General features: G+C 50.0%; 1 protein-coding gene across 3 annotated transcripts in view; it reads left to right on the plus strand.

Moving 5' to 3' along the window:
• Positions 1-258: 258 nt before the first annotated feature.
• The window catches only part of MGRN1 (mahogunin ring finger 1), a 51,080-nt gene continuing 34,917 nt past the window's right edge, over positions 259-16,421 (plus strand). For all 3 annotated transcript variants that reach the window (XM_082772076.1, XM_082772077.1, XM_082772078.1), the window contains exons 1-4: positions 259-432; positions 4,836-4,954; positions 7,207-7,295; positions 11,508-11,654. In XM_082772076.1, coding sequence (XP_082628202.1) covers positions 345-432; positions 4,836-4,954; positions 7,207-7,295; positions 11,508-11,654 — 443 coding nt within the window. In that variant the 5' untranslated portion in view covers positions 259-344. The remainder of the gene's footprint in view (positions 433-4,835; positions 4,955-7,206; positions 7,296-11,507; positions 11,655-16,421) is intronic.

Here is a 16,421-nt window from a genome sequence, read left to right on the forward strand (position 1 = left end):
TCCCCTTACAAGATGCATCCTGTGCAGAGTGCATCCCTGTGCATCCTGTTACAGGACCCATCTCCTTGCAGGGTGCAGCCCAGTGCAGGGACAGCCCCGTGCATCCCCATTACAGGACCCATCCCCTTGCACGACGCACCCCGTGCAGGGCAGCCCCCCCCGCCCCGCTCCCCGCGGAGCCCCGCCCCCTGCCGGCGCGGTGCGTGCCGGGAGCTGTAGTCTCGGCGGGGAGCGGACTCGCTTTCCCGGCGTGCCCCGCGGCGCGGCGGGCAGGGGTCGGGGTACGGGTGCGCGTGCGGGCCGCTCCCCGCCGCTCCGCGCCCCCGGCCGGCCCCGCCGCCGCCATGGGCTCCCTGCTCAGCCGGCGCATCGCGGGCGTGGAGGACATCGACATCCAGGCCAACTCGGCCTACCGCTACCCGCCCAAGTCCGGTGAGCCTCGCGGCCGCGGGCACGGCGCCTGGGGGCGGCCCGGGCCCCTCAGAGCCACCCCCTCGCCCCCCCCCTCCGGTGCCTGCCCCCGGGGGCTGAGGCGCTGTGAGGGCGGCGGGGCCGTGAGGGGCGGCGGGGCCTCAGCTCCTGGCACGGGCAGCGCCCGGCACCCGGCAGCCGCTCACAGCCGGCGGCTGCTGAGGGAGAAGTTCGGAGGGGCTGGGGGGCAGCAGGCTGGGGGGACAGCGGTGAGGTTGGGGTGTCAGCACCGACACTGGGGTGACAGCAGGGACATTGGGGTGCCAGCAGTGAGGTTGGGATGTCAGCAGTGATATTGGGGTGCCAGCACCGACACTGGGGTATCAGCACGTATATTGTGGTGCCAGCAGCAGTTTGGGGTGCCAGCACCTGTATTGGGGTGTCAGCAGTGACATTGGGGTATCAGCACCTATATTGGGGTGTCAGCAGCAGGTTGGGGTGCCAGCACTGACACTGGGGTGCCAGCACCTCTATTGGGGTGTCAGAAGTGACATTGGGGTATCAGCACCTATATTGGGGTGCCAGCAGCAGTTTGGGGTGCCAGCACCTCTATTGGGGTGTCAGCAGTGATATTGGGGTGCCAGCAGCAATGTGATGGTGACCCGGTGCCTCCCCCCATCTCCAGCCGGGCCTCGTGCGATGTTTTCCTTATTCCCGTACACCAAGCTCAGCAGCTCTTCTCTCCCAGGACGGCCGCTCGCTGCCCAGTGCCCGTGTTGGTGTTGTGCTGCGGGCGTCCCAGGCAGGCTCAGGGAGCTGCAGAGCACCAGCCCAAGCTCCTTCCCTGCCTCCATCCCGCTCGGGCAGGTGCGGTGTGGCCCCGCTCAGAGGCTCGGTACTTTATGGCTGTGAGATCGGGGCCGTGTGATGAGGGGAGCCAGGTTCCCCCTTTCCATTGGGAGGAGGGGGAAAATCTTCTCAAGCAGAGCCCCGACATCCTTGTGCCTTGCCTTTTCACAGGTTTGCAGGCAGGGAAAGGCCCCGAGCTGCCAGCTGAGCTCTGTCTGCTGTGTCCTGGGCCCTGCTAGCGAGTCCCTGACACACACAGCTTGCACCTGACGTGTGGTGACACTTGGGAAGGATGTTAGATGCAGGCTGGATTAATTATTGCTACCACACATGATGAACATTAAACTGCTTCTTTGAAATCCTCATCCTGGTGTTTCTGTGCTGCTGTAATTACCTGGGCCAGGATTTAATGGCGTGTTGCGTTTTAGCTGTGTGTCAGTCAGGTCCGGTCTGCGTGTTCACATGCACCCAGCAGGGCTCTGTTGTCCCCCGTGCTGTCAAAAAGCACCTCCCTTGTGAAACCAAGCAGCTATTGCTTTAGTTGATTAAAAAATATATATATATATATTTGCTTTAAAGGCAGTCAGGTGCTTGTTAGTTGTGGCTGAGCTTTCTGTCACGCTTGTGGGCTTCCTGACAGCCTGCTGGCTTCAGCCTGGGGCTTTCTTTCTCTTTGCTTTCCCCAGGTTTGTCTGACAAGGGGGCTGTTGACTTCGGGAAGGGAGAAGGGCTGCTGGAGCTCGGGGGCACTCCCTGCAGAAGAGCAGGTCCTGAATGCTGCCGGGCTGGAGGGTGAAAGAAGGTCCCTGGCAGAGGGGGTGTGACACATTTCGGTGTGCGCTGAGGGGTTTTCCTGACCTCCTGGCGCTCCCCAGGCTGTTCAAACCTCACTGGTGAGGATGCAGAGGGCAGGGAGCAATGAGCTTGCTCCTCTGCAGGCATCCCGTGTCCTTTCCCTCCAAACCCAAACTGCTCTGGGCTCTCAGCGGGTGCCTGGGCGAGCTGCTGCGGCTCTGCTCGGCCGCCGGCCGTGGTCGGGGTTGCTTTGGGGGACACAGGTTCGTGTTGTGGAGCCATAAAGCCCTGTTAGGCAGGTGGAAAAGGACCCGAGCACAACGTGTGGGTATCCCAGCTGTGATCCAAGCAGTCCCAGAGGGAAGGCGCTGCTTTGGCAGGCTGCGCCCGGCGCTGCCACCTCGTTGAGTCACGGCCTCTCGCTGCTCTGTTGACTTTTGGCGTGGTTACGGCTGCGCCGGTCGTGCTCCGGGGCTGTGGGATCCGCCTCGGTCCGTAGGAACCAGAGGCACGGGCAGGTCGTTCAGCGGCCTCGCTGCAACCTCTGCGTGGTGTGGTAGCTGGGAATCCGTCTGGGAAGATGCCGAATCCATCTGGGAAGATGCCCTGCCTGTTCCTCCGAAGTCCTGGGTGCGGGTCGTCCTCATTGCCTGTCCTGTGGCACGGGGAGACGGGGCTGCAGTTCCCAGTCCTCGCTCTGCTTCTGTGCCTGGAGCAGCAGAACGATGCGTGGTGTTGCCCCCATCGCGTTAGCAACCAGCCAGCAGCGCTCCGGTGTTCCTGCAGCTCGTTCCCCAGCTCAGCTCTTGTTCCTGCAAGCTCATCTGCAGCACGGAGCGCATGCACGTGCCCTGGAGCCAGCTGTCCCCCTCTGGAGTAGCCTCTTGCGAGAAAACTGTAGAACCTGGCCTCGCGGGAGCAAAAAGGAGCCGGGTGGGAGCTCTCTGAAGCCGGCCTGGTTTGTTGTTTGCTGTGAGAATAAAGGCCTGCCCCCACGCCGGGCTCGGTGCTGAGCAGTGTGCTCGGCTGGGTGCCTGGGAGGAGCCTTGGGTCCAGTTTAGCTTGCGTGAGACCAGTTACTGAGCCAGACTTTCTGGATGTTTGGTATTTTTATTTTATTTTTTTTCCCCAGACACCGTCAGGTTTTCCCCTGCCACCGTATCTCTTGCATCTACCACTTCTACTTCACCTACCTTAGCAGCATCCCCTGTTCTTGTTCTTTTCCCTGATACTCTCCCATATTTTGTGCCAACCTACTCTGTGGAAGGGAAGTTTCAGGCAGAGTTCAAGCTGAAGGAAGGGCACGGTTTTCTCTTTGCTCTGTCTTTTGTTTCTCGTTCCCCCCAGCTGGTGGGATTCGTTCCTCGTACGCACGTGGCTGCTGTTTGCTGGTGGCTTTCTGGCTGTAGTGGTTCTGTGCAGGGTTAATCCCCAGATCTTTTCTTTTCTTTTTTTGGCCCTGTAGTCACGGAGCCCTGTGTGAAGCTGGGCTCGCATAAAGCAGGCCAGGGGTGTCCTACAGACTGCGGGATGCGTGGGAACAGGGTCCCTGAGGCAGCGTGGACTGGATAAAAACCTGAAGCAGCGTTTGCCGTGGAGCTGGAAGCAGAGCCCCGAGATGCAGCAGGGTGTTAATGCGTTCTCACAGACGCTACGAGTTCTGTCAGTCGTGTGCCAGGTGTGTGGAAGCAGGGCATCCTGGTGACCAGATTTGCACGGAAGAAGGAAGAAACCTCATTTTTTCCCTCTGGAAGTTCTCCTGAGGTTTCTCAGTCCTTGGTGTGACGTTTCCACAAGAGCTTTCCCAAAGCATTTCATCGCCGGCTTGGGCAAAGTCTCGGCTGCTGGTGGCAGTGGGTGAGAGGAGCAGCCTGGGGACGTGGAAGGCACAGGAAAGCCCCACAAAATTTCGTTTGCCAAGTACCAAATGCACCCACGTGTGAGGAGGGAGCTGACTCCGACCCTGCTAACCAGCTGCTGCGATTCGGAGGCATCCTGCACGAGCGTTGTCTTCACGGTTAATCAGATGAGCTGCTCCAAAACACAATCCTCCTTGACCCATGTAAAATGTGAAATTAATTCCTAACGCCCAGCGTTCGTCACGCTGTTCTGAGCCTTAGTCTCAGCATAACCCACGGCGGCGTGTCCTGGGTTGAGCTAGCTGTGCTAGGAGCCTGCAGCTTGGATTATTTGTAATTTGTTGCTTCTGGGAGGGTTGGGAAAAGGTTGTCTGTCACCTGGAGCACCTACACTTCCTTACGTGGACTCGAGGCAGGTTCTGGACTGATGCTGAGGTCGGTGGTGGTATCTGGGAAGAGCGATGTGCTTCTGCACCGCAGACAGCTGGGTGCTCGTCAGCTGAGCTCAGCAGTAGGGAGCACTCGTCGGTAAAGCACTGCCATCTGTGCAGAGGAAGAAAAGGCTTTCTTGAAGCATAAAGGACAAAAAAAAAAGCCTTAATGGCAAAAACAGACCCATTCATGAAAGCCCTTCCATTTCGGAGTAAATTACGCTTGCTCCTAGCTAAAGGGGTTGCAAATCCTTCCGTAATGCCCCCGTAACCGTTCGGATGATTCCTTGCTGCTGCCGTGACTCGTTTTAAAATAAATGTGCTCTCTGTGCATTGCACCTAGGGAAGTGAATGCATGTTTGGCTCAATCCTTAACCCTCCCCTCCCCCCAGAAACCAACCAACCAAACAAAAACCCTTCAGGGAAAATCATAATGTCCAAGCCCTTCTGTTCCCTGGTGTTTATTATTATTTTATTTTATTTTTTCTAGGAAACTACTTTGCAAGTCACTTCTTTATGGGAGGCGAGAAGTTTGACACCCCTCACCCCGAGGGCTACCTTTTTGGTGAGAACATGGATCTAAACTTCCTTGGGAACAGACCCGTTCAGGCAAGTTCCTGCATTCTGTCCATGTTACACTTTTTTGCTCAGAAAGCCTCCTCTTCCGATTTCCCAGTTGGAACGTGGAGGTACTTTGGGGCTCACAGATGTCTTATGAGACTGGAAAAAGCTGCCTGCTCCAGCGATTTGCTTGTTTTGTGGGAGCAGGCAGTAGCGCTGTCGTGAGGGGCAGGTAAAGGGTCATGTTTGAGGTTTCTTTTGTATCTCAGAATTGCTTGAAAACAAAAGGTGACCGAGTAGGAGCCATTTGGGGACGTTTTCAGAGTCCCGGAGAGGAAAGGGAAAAGAGCTGCTTGCTTTGCCAGCTGTTTCCTAGATGTTTCTGCAGCTTCAAAACATGAAAAAGAAAAAAAAAGATGTAATGGCTCTCATCTTCACAAAAGCTGTGAATATTAGTTAATTCGTGCTCGTAGAGCTCAGAGGGTGTTTAGTCTCATCCTGCTTTACAGCTGCAGGAAACTGAGGCAGGATGCCTTGATGTTTTGAATTTGTACCGGGGATGAGCACGTTCTCCCTTCTGAGTTATCCAAGGGCTGTGCCCTTGGTCTTCTCTTCTCAAGACCGTGGTTATTTCAGAGGGCTCCACAGGGGAGGACAAGTGAGAATGCAGAGCCCCTGTTTAAGCAGGAAGTGCAGGTGAGCAGCAGAACTAGGAAGGAGGGACTTTACGTGGGAATTCCTCTGTGCTAACATTGCTGTGCAGGCTTGGGGGTGCTCGCCAAACACCCTGTGCTGTCTGCGTGCAGGGCAGCGATTAAAAGCTGACCGCTTTCCCTTTGCCCTGTGACTGCCAGTGAAAGCAGAAGACACAGCTCGGTTCAATATCCCCTGTGCCTGTGGCTGTAGGGACTAACCTGGGAGTCTCAGAGTTCAGTTATCTGCATGTCTCAGCCTGGGTTTCCTTGCCGACATCCTTGCTCTGAATTTCATCATTTCTTCACAGGGGAGTGGGTGAGAGTACTACTGACACAGTGGGACCTTTGCCAAACAGGCTTAAGAGAGGGAGGCTGTTGTGGTGTATAGTTTGCCTATGTGAAGTTAATGCCCTTTGGCAGCTCTGATTAATCTTCAAGAGAAGACACTCGAACATGCAGCAGCAAAGCTGCTTTGTGGAATTGGGCCAATTTCTCTTTTTTTGAATAACTGAGGTCTTGACTGCTCTGCGTGCAGCAGTGCCGCTGACCACAGCGTTGAGCAGTCAGGTTGCAAAGAAAGTGAAAGCCAACCCTGGCAATTCTCTGCTGCTTGTGGCTGTGCCGTGGGACCTTCTGTGGCATTCTCATGTTGGTCAGGAACCAGCACGTTTTCTTTCAGTCTCTGTTTCTCATCCCACCGATCCGTTTTTGAGCCCTGAGCGGACAGTGCTGCAGGGCTGTGTCCTGGAGAGCTGTGTGTTCGAGGGACCACAACCCTCGTGCAGCTGCTGGTTACGTCCAGAGTAACCTCCAGCCTGAAAGCCCATCCCAGAGCTCTGTCTTTGTGTCGGGCTGTTGCTCTGAGGAGTGTGCCTGCATTCCCAGTCTGAGCACCTGCCAGGTCTGGCAGCTGGGTGAGCGCACGTTTCTGCCTCAGCGTGCCCTGAGCAGGCAGGAGGCACAGCTGTAAGGGTGGTGGGCCCCACAGCACGCAGCTCACCTCCGTGGGGGTCCTGTGACCAGCGTGGAGAATTCCAGCCCAAAGCCATGTCCTCCTGTATTTAAAGAGAAGGTCTCTTGACTATGAACTAGACTGAGACCCCTGTTCCTGTCTCTCTCTTTTTTTTTCCCCCGGAACATTTGCCTCATTGTTTCAGAATAAAAGAGCCCTCCCTGGTAATCCAGAGCTTCTGCATGCTGATTAGCAGCCATGTCGCTGTTTGCATGCTGTGACACACGTGAAAGCTGCATTTTTGCTGCTCATGCTGGAGGTCATTTCTTTAGTGGAAATAAAAGCTAAATAAAAGCTCATGAGAGCAAGGCTTTCTACACTGCAAACTCAGAGTGCGGAAAAAGACCTCGTGAAAGCCCCTTGTTAAAGTACATGCTCCTCATTTGAACTACTGCTGGGCCAGAGCACGATTTTCACTCAGAAACAGGCTTTATTTATCCGTAAATATAATTCTCTATTGCTGTTCATTGTGGCTGCTGTTGTACTGAGCACACTTAGAGGTGTTCCTTGATTGGGGTAAATTGTTTGTCAGGTAGCATGCTGCTACCTTCAATTGTGCAATAATAAGGCAATTATTTGCATTTTTATTTCAGTTTCCCTATGTAACTCCAGCTCCACATGAGCCTGTGAAGACGCTGAGAAGTTTGGTGAATATCCGCAAGGACTCTCTCCGTCTCGTGAGGTACTGTTCCTGCCTGAACTCTTTGTTTCATTTAACCCAGCGATTGGTGTCCGGGGCTAAACTGCATTTGATAAGGTTTTGAACAAATAGCTGGATCCCAAATCTTTGTTTCATCAGAGCTTTCATGTAGTTCACGTGCTTCTTATCCCTGGACTTAAGTAATCTGTATTTCTAGAGAGAACCAGTGCCTGGTCTCTGTCTACAGGAGAAACTGGAGTGGTAAATAAAACCTTGATTTTTGCCTGGAATCATTAGCACAAATGGAAGATATTAGTCAGGTCAATAAACCGTGCAGACAGATTCCATTCTGCATTGTTGTGCAAGCCAGCAGGTCGTCGTTTCTGGTGCAAGTCACTGGCTGGGGAGACTGATTGGTCTTGAGTGAAACTTCCCCAGGTTTCTTCTGCTGCCAGGATAAAGTTTGGTGGGAGCGTTATGTGCTTGTTTAAATGGCTTGCGTCCCGTTAGCAGGCCTGGGTAATCTTGGAGATCTGTTACCTTTCACTGCGGAACACTGAGATCTAAAGCAGCACCAGCAGAAATGTGAATTTGGGTTAAGTGCAATGGCTGACACAGCCCTTGGGCTGCCCGCTTCCAAACATATGGCTGAGGAGCTGGGGCCCAGCACACAGCGCTTTGTTTTGGTCAGGGCGGCTGGGCAGGTGGCCAGCCAAAGCATTTCTCAACGGCCCTCGAGTCGCTCTGAATTCTGTGTTACGGGCTGGAGTACTGGCAGGGGGCCAGCTTCAGCTCTCAGCCAAGGTGATTCGGAGAGCGTGGCACAATGTGAGTAATCTGAGTCATAACAATGCAAAACAAGAGTTTGTTTTTATCTTTTTTTTTTTTTTTTTTTTTTTTTTAAATACCAGTGGTTTCAAAACTGATTGAGCAGGAAAAGAAGGCAGGATGTCTGAAGAAGTAACCACCGATGAACTGCTCCGAATGCTGTCCAGCTTTTTCAGCTAAAGGGTGGGAAGTGCTTCTCTAGACAAAAGTCTCCCTTTCCTCCCAGGACTTGCTGTGGAAAGGGCGTTTCGTTCTCCTTGCAAACGTCCGCATACACAGCACAACATCTGTTGGGAGCCGAGGGGAACGTGGCTTTTTTCAAAGGGAGAGGATTTGCTGTGAGTGGAGGAGCTGGGCGAGTGTAGTACACGCAGTTCTGTCGCTTTGCTTTCTGTGAGTTCACGTCCTGTCCTCCCAAGCAGAGCTGTAGCTCCTGGGCTGTTTGGAAAGTGATGTCCAGGTGCCTTGGCAGTGTCTTTGCCCTGACAGGGTTTGCATCCCTGCAGTTCCCAGTGCTGTCGATCCTTTCTTTGCCTCGTGGGCTCTCACAGGCTCTTGTGCTGCTGCGTTAGTGCTGACGACAGCACCACCACCATTATTCTATTTCATTTTATAACAATGTAGACTGAGAATGGGATTTTAATTGCCAGTCCCCAAGGGCACAGTCCGTCTTGTGCTTTTCCACAGATCTGGACTGGAGACTTTTCCTTTTTCCCTCTGTACATGTATAGGCACTTTGTGCCCTCTCCACCTGGATTTGTAGGCAAGCAGTGCTTAAACCTTGGAGATTCTTTCCAGAAGCAGTTAAATTTTCACTTCCTTCACCAAATAAAGTAATGCTGAGCTGAGGGTTTAGGTACCAGCTAGATTTTGATGGTTTATCAAGCCATTTGGTCCTTGCAAGCCATTAGGTTCTGCGTGTGTTTAACTGAAAATCCGTTGATCATGTCTGAACAGGGTGTTGATCCATAATTTGGAGTACAGAGCGTTGTGGAAGAACATGAGGAAATTCTCACCCTGGCTTTCTGCCCTGCTCTGACCAGACAAAATCCTGAGCCTTGCCAAATCCTGAATATTTAAAACAGCTTTGGAGAGAAGCTAAAATCCTGTGGATATTGGTGTCAAAGTTCTGAGTCTTTGATGCCTCATGTGAGTGCTTAAATTCCAACAGAATGAGGCTCTGGGAGCCTCAGAGGAGGGTAGCACGAGTTTTGCTGTTAACCACTGGCAGTAAAAGATAGTCTCGTGTCTGTCTCGTGCCCCTCTTGGTCCTGGCTTGAAGGCTGTGGAGGCACTTCCAGTTGCAGGAGGGTCAGCTCACGAGGCAGTGTGTTTCCTGGAGCAGTTGCACCCCGGCTTGCACTCTTCTTCAGCGTGGTCTTTGGACTTGGAGTAGATCATCATGGCACAGCAATGAGTGCTCACAGAGCTGGCAGCCAGTTCTTATTTCATCTGGTGATTGCCCTGAGACTGATGTAATCCATTTATCCGCACATCTCATCTCATCTGTATCTTATGCCTTCCTGCCCACGTGTGCGATGAGAAAAGGTCTATGAGCTAACTCTCATCAGTGGCTGCCTGGAACAGCTGCTGGTTCTCCCCTACTCTACTTCTTCTGGAAGAACAGGCAAGTGTCTGTTAGCCTGGAGATCTGCTCTTCTTGCCCTTTGCTGCCTACCTTGGATCAGAGGAGGGCAGTGGAGGAAGAGGTGATTTGCAGCTTGTGCTGCTGCTTTCTCTGGACACGCGTAACGCTCGTGAGTGGTTTGTTGCCTTCTGTCTTCTTGGGCTGATCCAGCACAAAATGCTGAAGCTACACTCTATGTTTTCTATGAAAACCTGCGCTGCTGGCTAGAGTGTTGCTTGTGTACATCCTTGAAGTGCCACGATTTTACTCTCTGAATGCTGCTTGCTTCTGTGAAAATAATCTTCTTCTATAACTGGCTGTTGTATCTTGGCTGCTGCAGGTGTTTAGACTACCAGTTCTTGGGTTTTGTCTTTTTTTATACTAGCATGTTGGGTGTATTCTAGCTTGATTTACTGTTCCGACGTAGGTGAATGTCTGGCAAAAGTCTTGTTTTGAGCTCTCCAACTCCTTCAGACAGGAATGCAAGTGTATGCCATAGAGATACTGCTTCACTGAGGTCACGTTGTTACAAGTGTTTACGTAAGGTATTTGATTATGTGGCTCTTGAACTTTATTTTGCACTTTCTGTATTAATTTGCTGGAGCTGAACATTTCATTCTTGTTCAGCACATTAAGTAAAATACATGCTGGAATTCTCTTAATTAGGCAGCAGTTATTACATCTCGGTGAACTTGGTAAGTACGGACTCCCTTGACAATTTTTAGATTGAATTATGGAGGTATGCCTAGCCCATTCCTGGCTCTTTTCATCAGTGCAGCATGTTCGTGGAGGCCCTTTAATGAAGGGAGAGGCTGCCTGATACTGGGAAGTCAGGGATGGTGCCAAGCTTCTGAATAGCTCAGCTGCCTGGCGTGGACCCAGGCATCCTGGCAGCGAAGCTGCCTCTGACGGACAGTGGGGCTGGGCAACAAAGCAGTGTTGTTGTACGCTCCTCAAAGCCAGCCTGCTGCATCCACCATTCCTACACAGCACACGAACTAACCGTGGTACCTGAAGTTGTAGGGTTACGGTGGGATTTGAACTTACCTTTAAGAATCTGCTTCTGCTCTGCCAGTGAATCACATCCTCCCCCTGTCGCTTGGTGCTCAGGGGCAGGGGAGCTCTCCACATGGTACGTGGCATTTGCTGCTTGTTCCAGGGTCTGCTGGTCTCCCTGGCCATCGGCACGCCATAGCTCACTGCTCATCCATAGCCATACCTCACTGCCCTGGAGCCTGTGCGCTTCACAGCACCTGTTTTACTGGGGCAGGAAGGAGGAATAATCTGTGGTGGTGATCAGCCGCCGCACAGTTGGATCCAGCTGTCCGGTAGCCCAAATCCAAGTTATGACTCCCCTTACGTTTATTGAAAAACCTTGTAAACTCATTTTTGAGTTGGTTATCCTGCATCAGTTTTGCAGTCGAATGTTTAATTTTTGTTTCTTTAATAAATGTATGTAAGCTTCAGTCATGAACGTTTCTTCTCCTGACATTTGATGGTCACCTTGGCTCTTCCTACAGCTGTAAGACTGGGAAGATCCCCAACATCATCTCTGTGCTTCACTTTGTGCTTCACATCTTCACTTTGGACAAATAACTTTCTACCTGTCATAATAACTGGACAAATCTTGGAAGAAATTTCCTCAGAGGAAAGAATGGAAATCTCCTGGGCATTGTGGAAGCCTGCAATGCCTTGCCTGCCCAGGACACCTAGATTGGACTACTTTTGTCCTGATTTTCAGAGTGAACTTTGTCACTAATGAATGCCTGATGTTTTAATCCTCTGGCATTGTCTTTCAGGTATAAAGATGATGTTGACAGTCCTACTGAGGAGAACGGGAAGCAGAAAGTCCTGTACAGCCTGGAGTTCACGTTCGATGCAGATGCCCGTGTTGCCATCACAATCTACTGCCAGGCTACGGAGGAGTTTGTCGGTGGCATGGCCGTGTAAGTCCTGGGCTTGTGGGCGTGTGGATGGGTACAGGAGCTCTTGGGCAATAAGCATGTCTAACATCTCTTGTTAATCACCATTTAGACAATGCTGCCACAGGTGAAATCTCAGTTTTGTTTGATATATTCTGATAGCTTTGAATATTGCTTTCACTTCCTTCCCCCCACATAGCCAATTTCCTCTCATTCCCTTTTTGGTTCATCTTTTGTGTGTGGGGAAACCATTTTGTGTGCAACAAAGGAGAGGAACTCATGGCTGTATGCTTTGTAAGCAAGATGATTTATGAAATTCAAACAAACAAACATCGTTTCCCCTCAAATGCTACCTGTTTTTTCCACATCACCCAGGTCACTGGGTTTCTGTGTTCCCTGGGATGGGAGCATCTGGGCCACCAAAGAGAAGTTCAGTCTGACTTCTACATAGTGAGTCTGTGTGCAACTGAGGCCCACCTAAAGCCCCTTCTGGCGTGAATGACCACCTCAGAACAGGCTATTGAGAGATGGCTGTTAGGAGGATTTACTGCCCAGCAGCCCTGTCTGTATGTTCCCTGGTACATACAGAATGTTTTGGGTAGCTGTGAAAAGAACAGTCCAAACGTGGTCAGTGGAGTCTTCCTCATATATTTCATTCTAGTAATGCATCTGTACACATTTTCCAGCCTTTTTCTCTAAATCACCATGTTTAAACCCTTCCAATCGACACTGCATCCAGTAAAAGTACAAAGTTTCCCCTCTGTATTAAGGGTTAGGGTGGCTGAAACTTACTCTTAGGTGTGGTAGGTATCCTTGAGCTGCTGGTACATCATTGCAGGCTTCCAATAACCATAGGACTAAAGAATTCTTCTTATTCTATGATAAAGGAAGATTCAGGCTGCAGAAGCTCTTGGCTTCTTCTAGTAGAGGCTTTTGGCTGATCAGCAGCTCTGTGCACGCTGTGCTGACGGCTTCTGCAGTTGTGCTCTTCATTTGGGGGTAAGGTGAAGTTTTATTTGAGTGATTTTCAGAGGTTTCAGCGGGGAGAAATGTATGATGACCATAAAATGGCTTGTATGCTTTATGCAGAGTATAAACAGCCCACTATTGATCAATGAGAAAATAGTTTTAGAAGTGAGACAAGCTCAGTGCTCCCATCCAGATGTGCATTCCTCCGAACTAGAGGATATCCTGATCGAGGATTTTTAGGCCCCTCGCTTCCGTTTGAGCCTGTGGCTGCCTTTATTTTGGGGAAGGTAGTGAATTAGCTCTTTCTAAGTGCTTGAAAAATATCTTTCACCAAACTCGGAAAACCTTTTCTGTTTAGATCCAGGTTTTCTTGAGCAGAGCTGAATGCAGCATCAGCATCATGCATGGGTGCCTTAGAAATCCTGATAAAGTTTCCATGTTCTGTTTCTTAGGTCCTTAGGTTTCCTGTGAATTTAGTGCTAGTGAAGTGTTGGAATGGCAGCCTTGGAGATTGAAGTCCTCTTTTCCTAATACAGGTACAGCGTGGACAGGCGACCAGTTTCCCTTGTGCTGCCCTGCAGAGCATTCCTTGTGCTTTGAAATAAGAAAGAAACCATCTGTGGGCTAGTGGGGAGAGCTGAGGGCCTCTGTGGCCAGGGTGGATGCATTTATGTTGTCAAACTTCAGGCATGGCTTAAGTCTAAAACAAGAGTTGCTGGTTTATTTCAATCTTGTTTTGCATACTCATTTGTTAGTTTATCCCAAATGAAAATTTGGTTGCCACTGATCAGTAACAACAAAACATTCCCATTTACAACTCAGTGTAAGCTTCAGATCAAACTTTGTACTATATTTTATGAAGACTGTAAGTCTAGAAAGAATATGCATATAGTTTTGAATTTATTCTTTCAGATTCTTTGTTTTACATTTTCTTGTGTTAAAATGTTATTCTGAAAGAAAAATGTGTTTTTTCATTTTGTTTTTTAACCAAGCCGTGCTGGGGTGGAAAGTATAAGTTTATCACCCAAGACCAGCACTTTAACATTCTTGTTGGTTTAACTGCTCTGCATTGGACTTTTTAAAGGCTATTAAGACAAGTTTTGCCTTTAATAATATCTGTAATACTTCCATTAAGCTATTATTGTGTAGAACTAATTGTTTCTGGACTGTGTTTTCACTTCTGTAATTAGTAGCTCTCTCCTCTCGGAACTCTATCGGTTAATTGGAGGTCGAAAACACAGTTTCTGGTTCACTTAAGAATGTGTTTTACTGAAATTTCATACCATGCACTAAGCTAGTGGCTGCCCCCAGTTCTGTTGTCTGTTCTTTAAAGCTTATGCAGCAAACATAGCTGTAAATTTAATTCCTGGATGGAGTTTCTGGAAGTTAACATAACTCAACTTCAGAGAAAAATATTTTTGAAAACACAAAGTTTCTAATCCACCCTGTCCATGGTTCACCAAAAGACGGATCTCTGTTCAGATGATGGAGGAGAAGCCTTTGTTCATGAACCCTGCCTGCCTCTGCACGAAACCAGGATCAGTGGTCGGACATCGTTCCTTGCTAACTGGACGGGGCTGACGATGCTGAGCTGCCCCGTTAGTGCACAAAACCCTTATGTTGGAAGTCAGGGCACTTGGATTTCCCTCTTGCTTCCACTGCTGGCCTTTTATTTAATAAGCTATACTTTAATTTCCCCATCGTGCAGGAGTAATGAACTGTCTGTTTCTGCTCTGGAGTTCTTGGATGATAAATGTTACATAAGAATGGGGCGTGGGGGGCTGCACCAGAAGCCAGTGAACTTTTTGGAAGGCATGATCCTGATTTCATGCAGATGTGTAGGTAATAAGGGCTGGGGGAAGTAAGATACAAAGACTTTATAAGCTGCTTTAATTCAACCCAGGCTATTTTTCCATGTGGAAGTGGCTCATGAAGCACGTCATGGGGCTAGTGCAGCTGCCCGAAGTAGGCATCTCTGCTTCTCTGGATTTGCTGGCTGCTAGTAAAAAAAAAAAATCCTTTTGAAGCTCTGATTTCAGCTTTGCAAAGCAATTCTGAAAGGGCAGTGCTATAATTACCTTGATTTATTATTTTCAAGTTCTAGTGGAAAAAAAAAAATCGGGCTACATTCTTTGAGCTCTAAGTGCATTTTTAGTGCATTAATGGGAATGCAGCTTCCCCCTGTGTGGGGTGGTAGTTTTCCCTTTTTCTCCATTTACTTTGGTGCTAACACCTATGTTTAAAGAACAAGCACGTGAGAAAGCTGCACTGTGTATAAATTCTAAACTTTATTGCTGTGTCCAGTGCTTGTGAAGAAGATTCTCTTTAAAACAAAACACTTTTTTTTTTCCACTTTCCTGAATTGATGCTAATTCCTAAAATGGGAGAAACTTTCTGGACCATTGTCTAAAGCAGAAATTTCCTCCTAGTCCCTGGCCTGCAGCATGGCTCCTTAGAAGTGCTAAACGAGTTATTCTTGCTTCTCTGCTGGAAGAACTGCTGAACCTGATAGCATCCGGGATCCTGATAGCATCAGCGCTCCTGCTCCTGTGAAGCTCATGCTGGGAACATTGTTGTGTTCATGCAATTTGGCGTGGGAGGAGGGCTGGGAGGGGAGGTGGCTCTGGTGAGCAGGGGCACTGCTTGTTGTAGAGCCTCTGCTCATCTTGGAGCCACGGCACCTGCATTGCCTGTGTTTTGTAGGCCTGCCTTTATGATTAGCTAGCCGTGACCAGAGGGAAGTGCTTCTGCAATCCAGGAAGCTTCCTCCTAGAATAGCTTGGGCTCTGTTTAAAAGCTGCTGGCTTTCTCAGTATGGGCCTGTGCTGCCTGTACTGACCTGTCTCACAGAGCATTCAGCAGACTCTCCCAGAGATGTGTTCAGCTACGCTGTTTCCCAGCCAAGATCTTGGTACCACGTAGCTCCCAACCACTGTCTTCTTGTCCTGAACGGCTGAACTCCGAATTTCACAGGGAGCTGGATTGTCACCACTGCGGGGCCGTAGGTGACCAGTAAAGTGTGGAGGAAGCATACGTGAGGCTGTTCGTGGCTGTAAAGCTGCCTATGCCTCTGTGGCCATATTCCTGTGGAAAGATGTCCAGTCCTTTCTGGTGCTATGGAGGGTATCGGTAGAAGCCTCTTGGACAACATGGGAATTAGTTTAAACCCGCTGCTTTGACCATCAAAATGTCTTTTCCCAGTTAGGGTGAGCTCAAAGACTTTATATGAAGACACGTTAGTTCTCAGAGGACCATGGGTGGATGACCCAAAAGATAACCAGATCTACCTGTGTCTGGAGCCTTTTTAGTGGCAGGGAATTTGTGGTGATCTGCTTCTGAACAGCTCAGGACCCCTGTTATCCTTAGTTTTATTTATTTTTGTGGTTGTTTCCATTGTTTTCGGTTTGGGAAGTTGCCAGGTGGGCCTGCTTGGCTTGTGTTCCCTATGGCAGTCTCGCCAATGTGCTTTAGCACAGCCTTCCCTGGGGATCCACCCTCATCTTTGGGTAGCGGTGGGTGTGCTCTTGGGGAGTTAGTCTGTAACCTGGCTGCCTTGGACAGTGTGATGTTTCTTAGTTTGTCCTTTTCTTTGGCTTCAGCTTCCCTGCAGCTGGGTAGAAAGCAGAGAAGAGCTTGGCTGGGGACACTGTGGTAACTGCTTGACTGCTCGCCCGTGAGGACAAGGCTTGGTGGCATTGAGGCAAAATAGTACCTGTCACCTTCAAAACGCCTTACAAACAAATTTCTTGTGAGAATCTGTGACGCTAACTGGGTTTTCTAGTCAGAGAGGCAGCTCTGCCCCTCTGGTGGAGGGGTTTGGCC

The sequence above is a fragment of the Aythya marila genome (assembly GCF_965140915.1).
Source record: "Aythya marila genome assembly, chromosome: 15".
Classification (NCBI taxonomy): Eukaryota; Metazoa; Chordata; class Aves; order Anseriformes; family Anatidae; genus Aythya; species Aythya marila.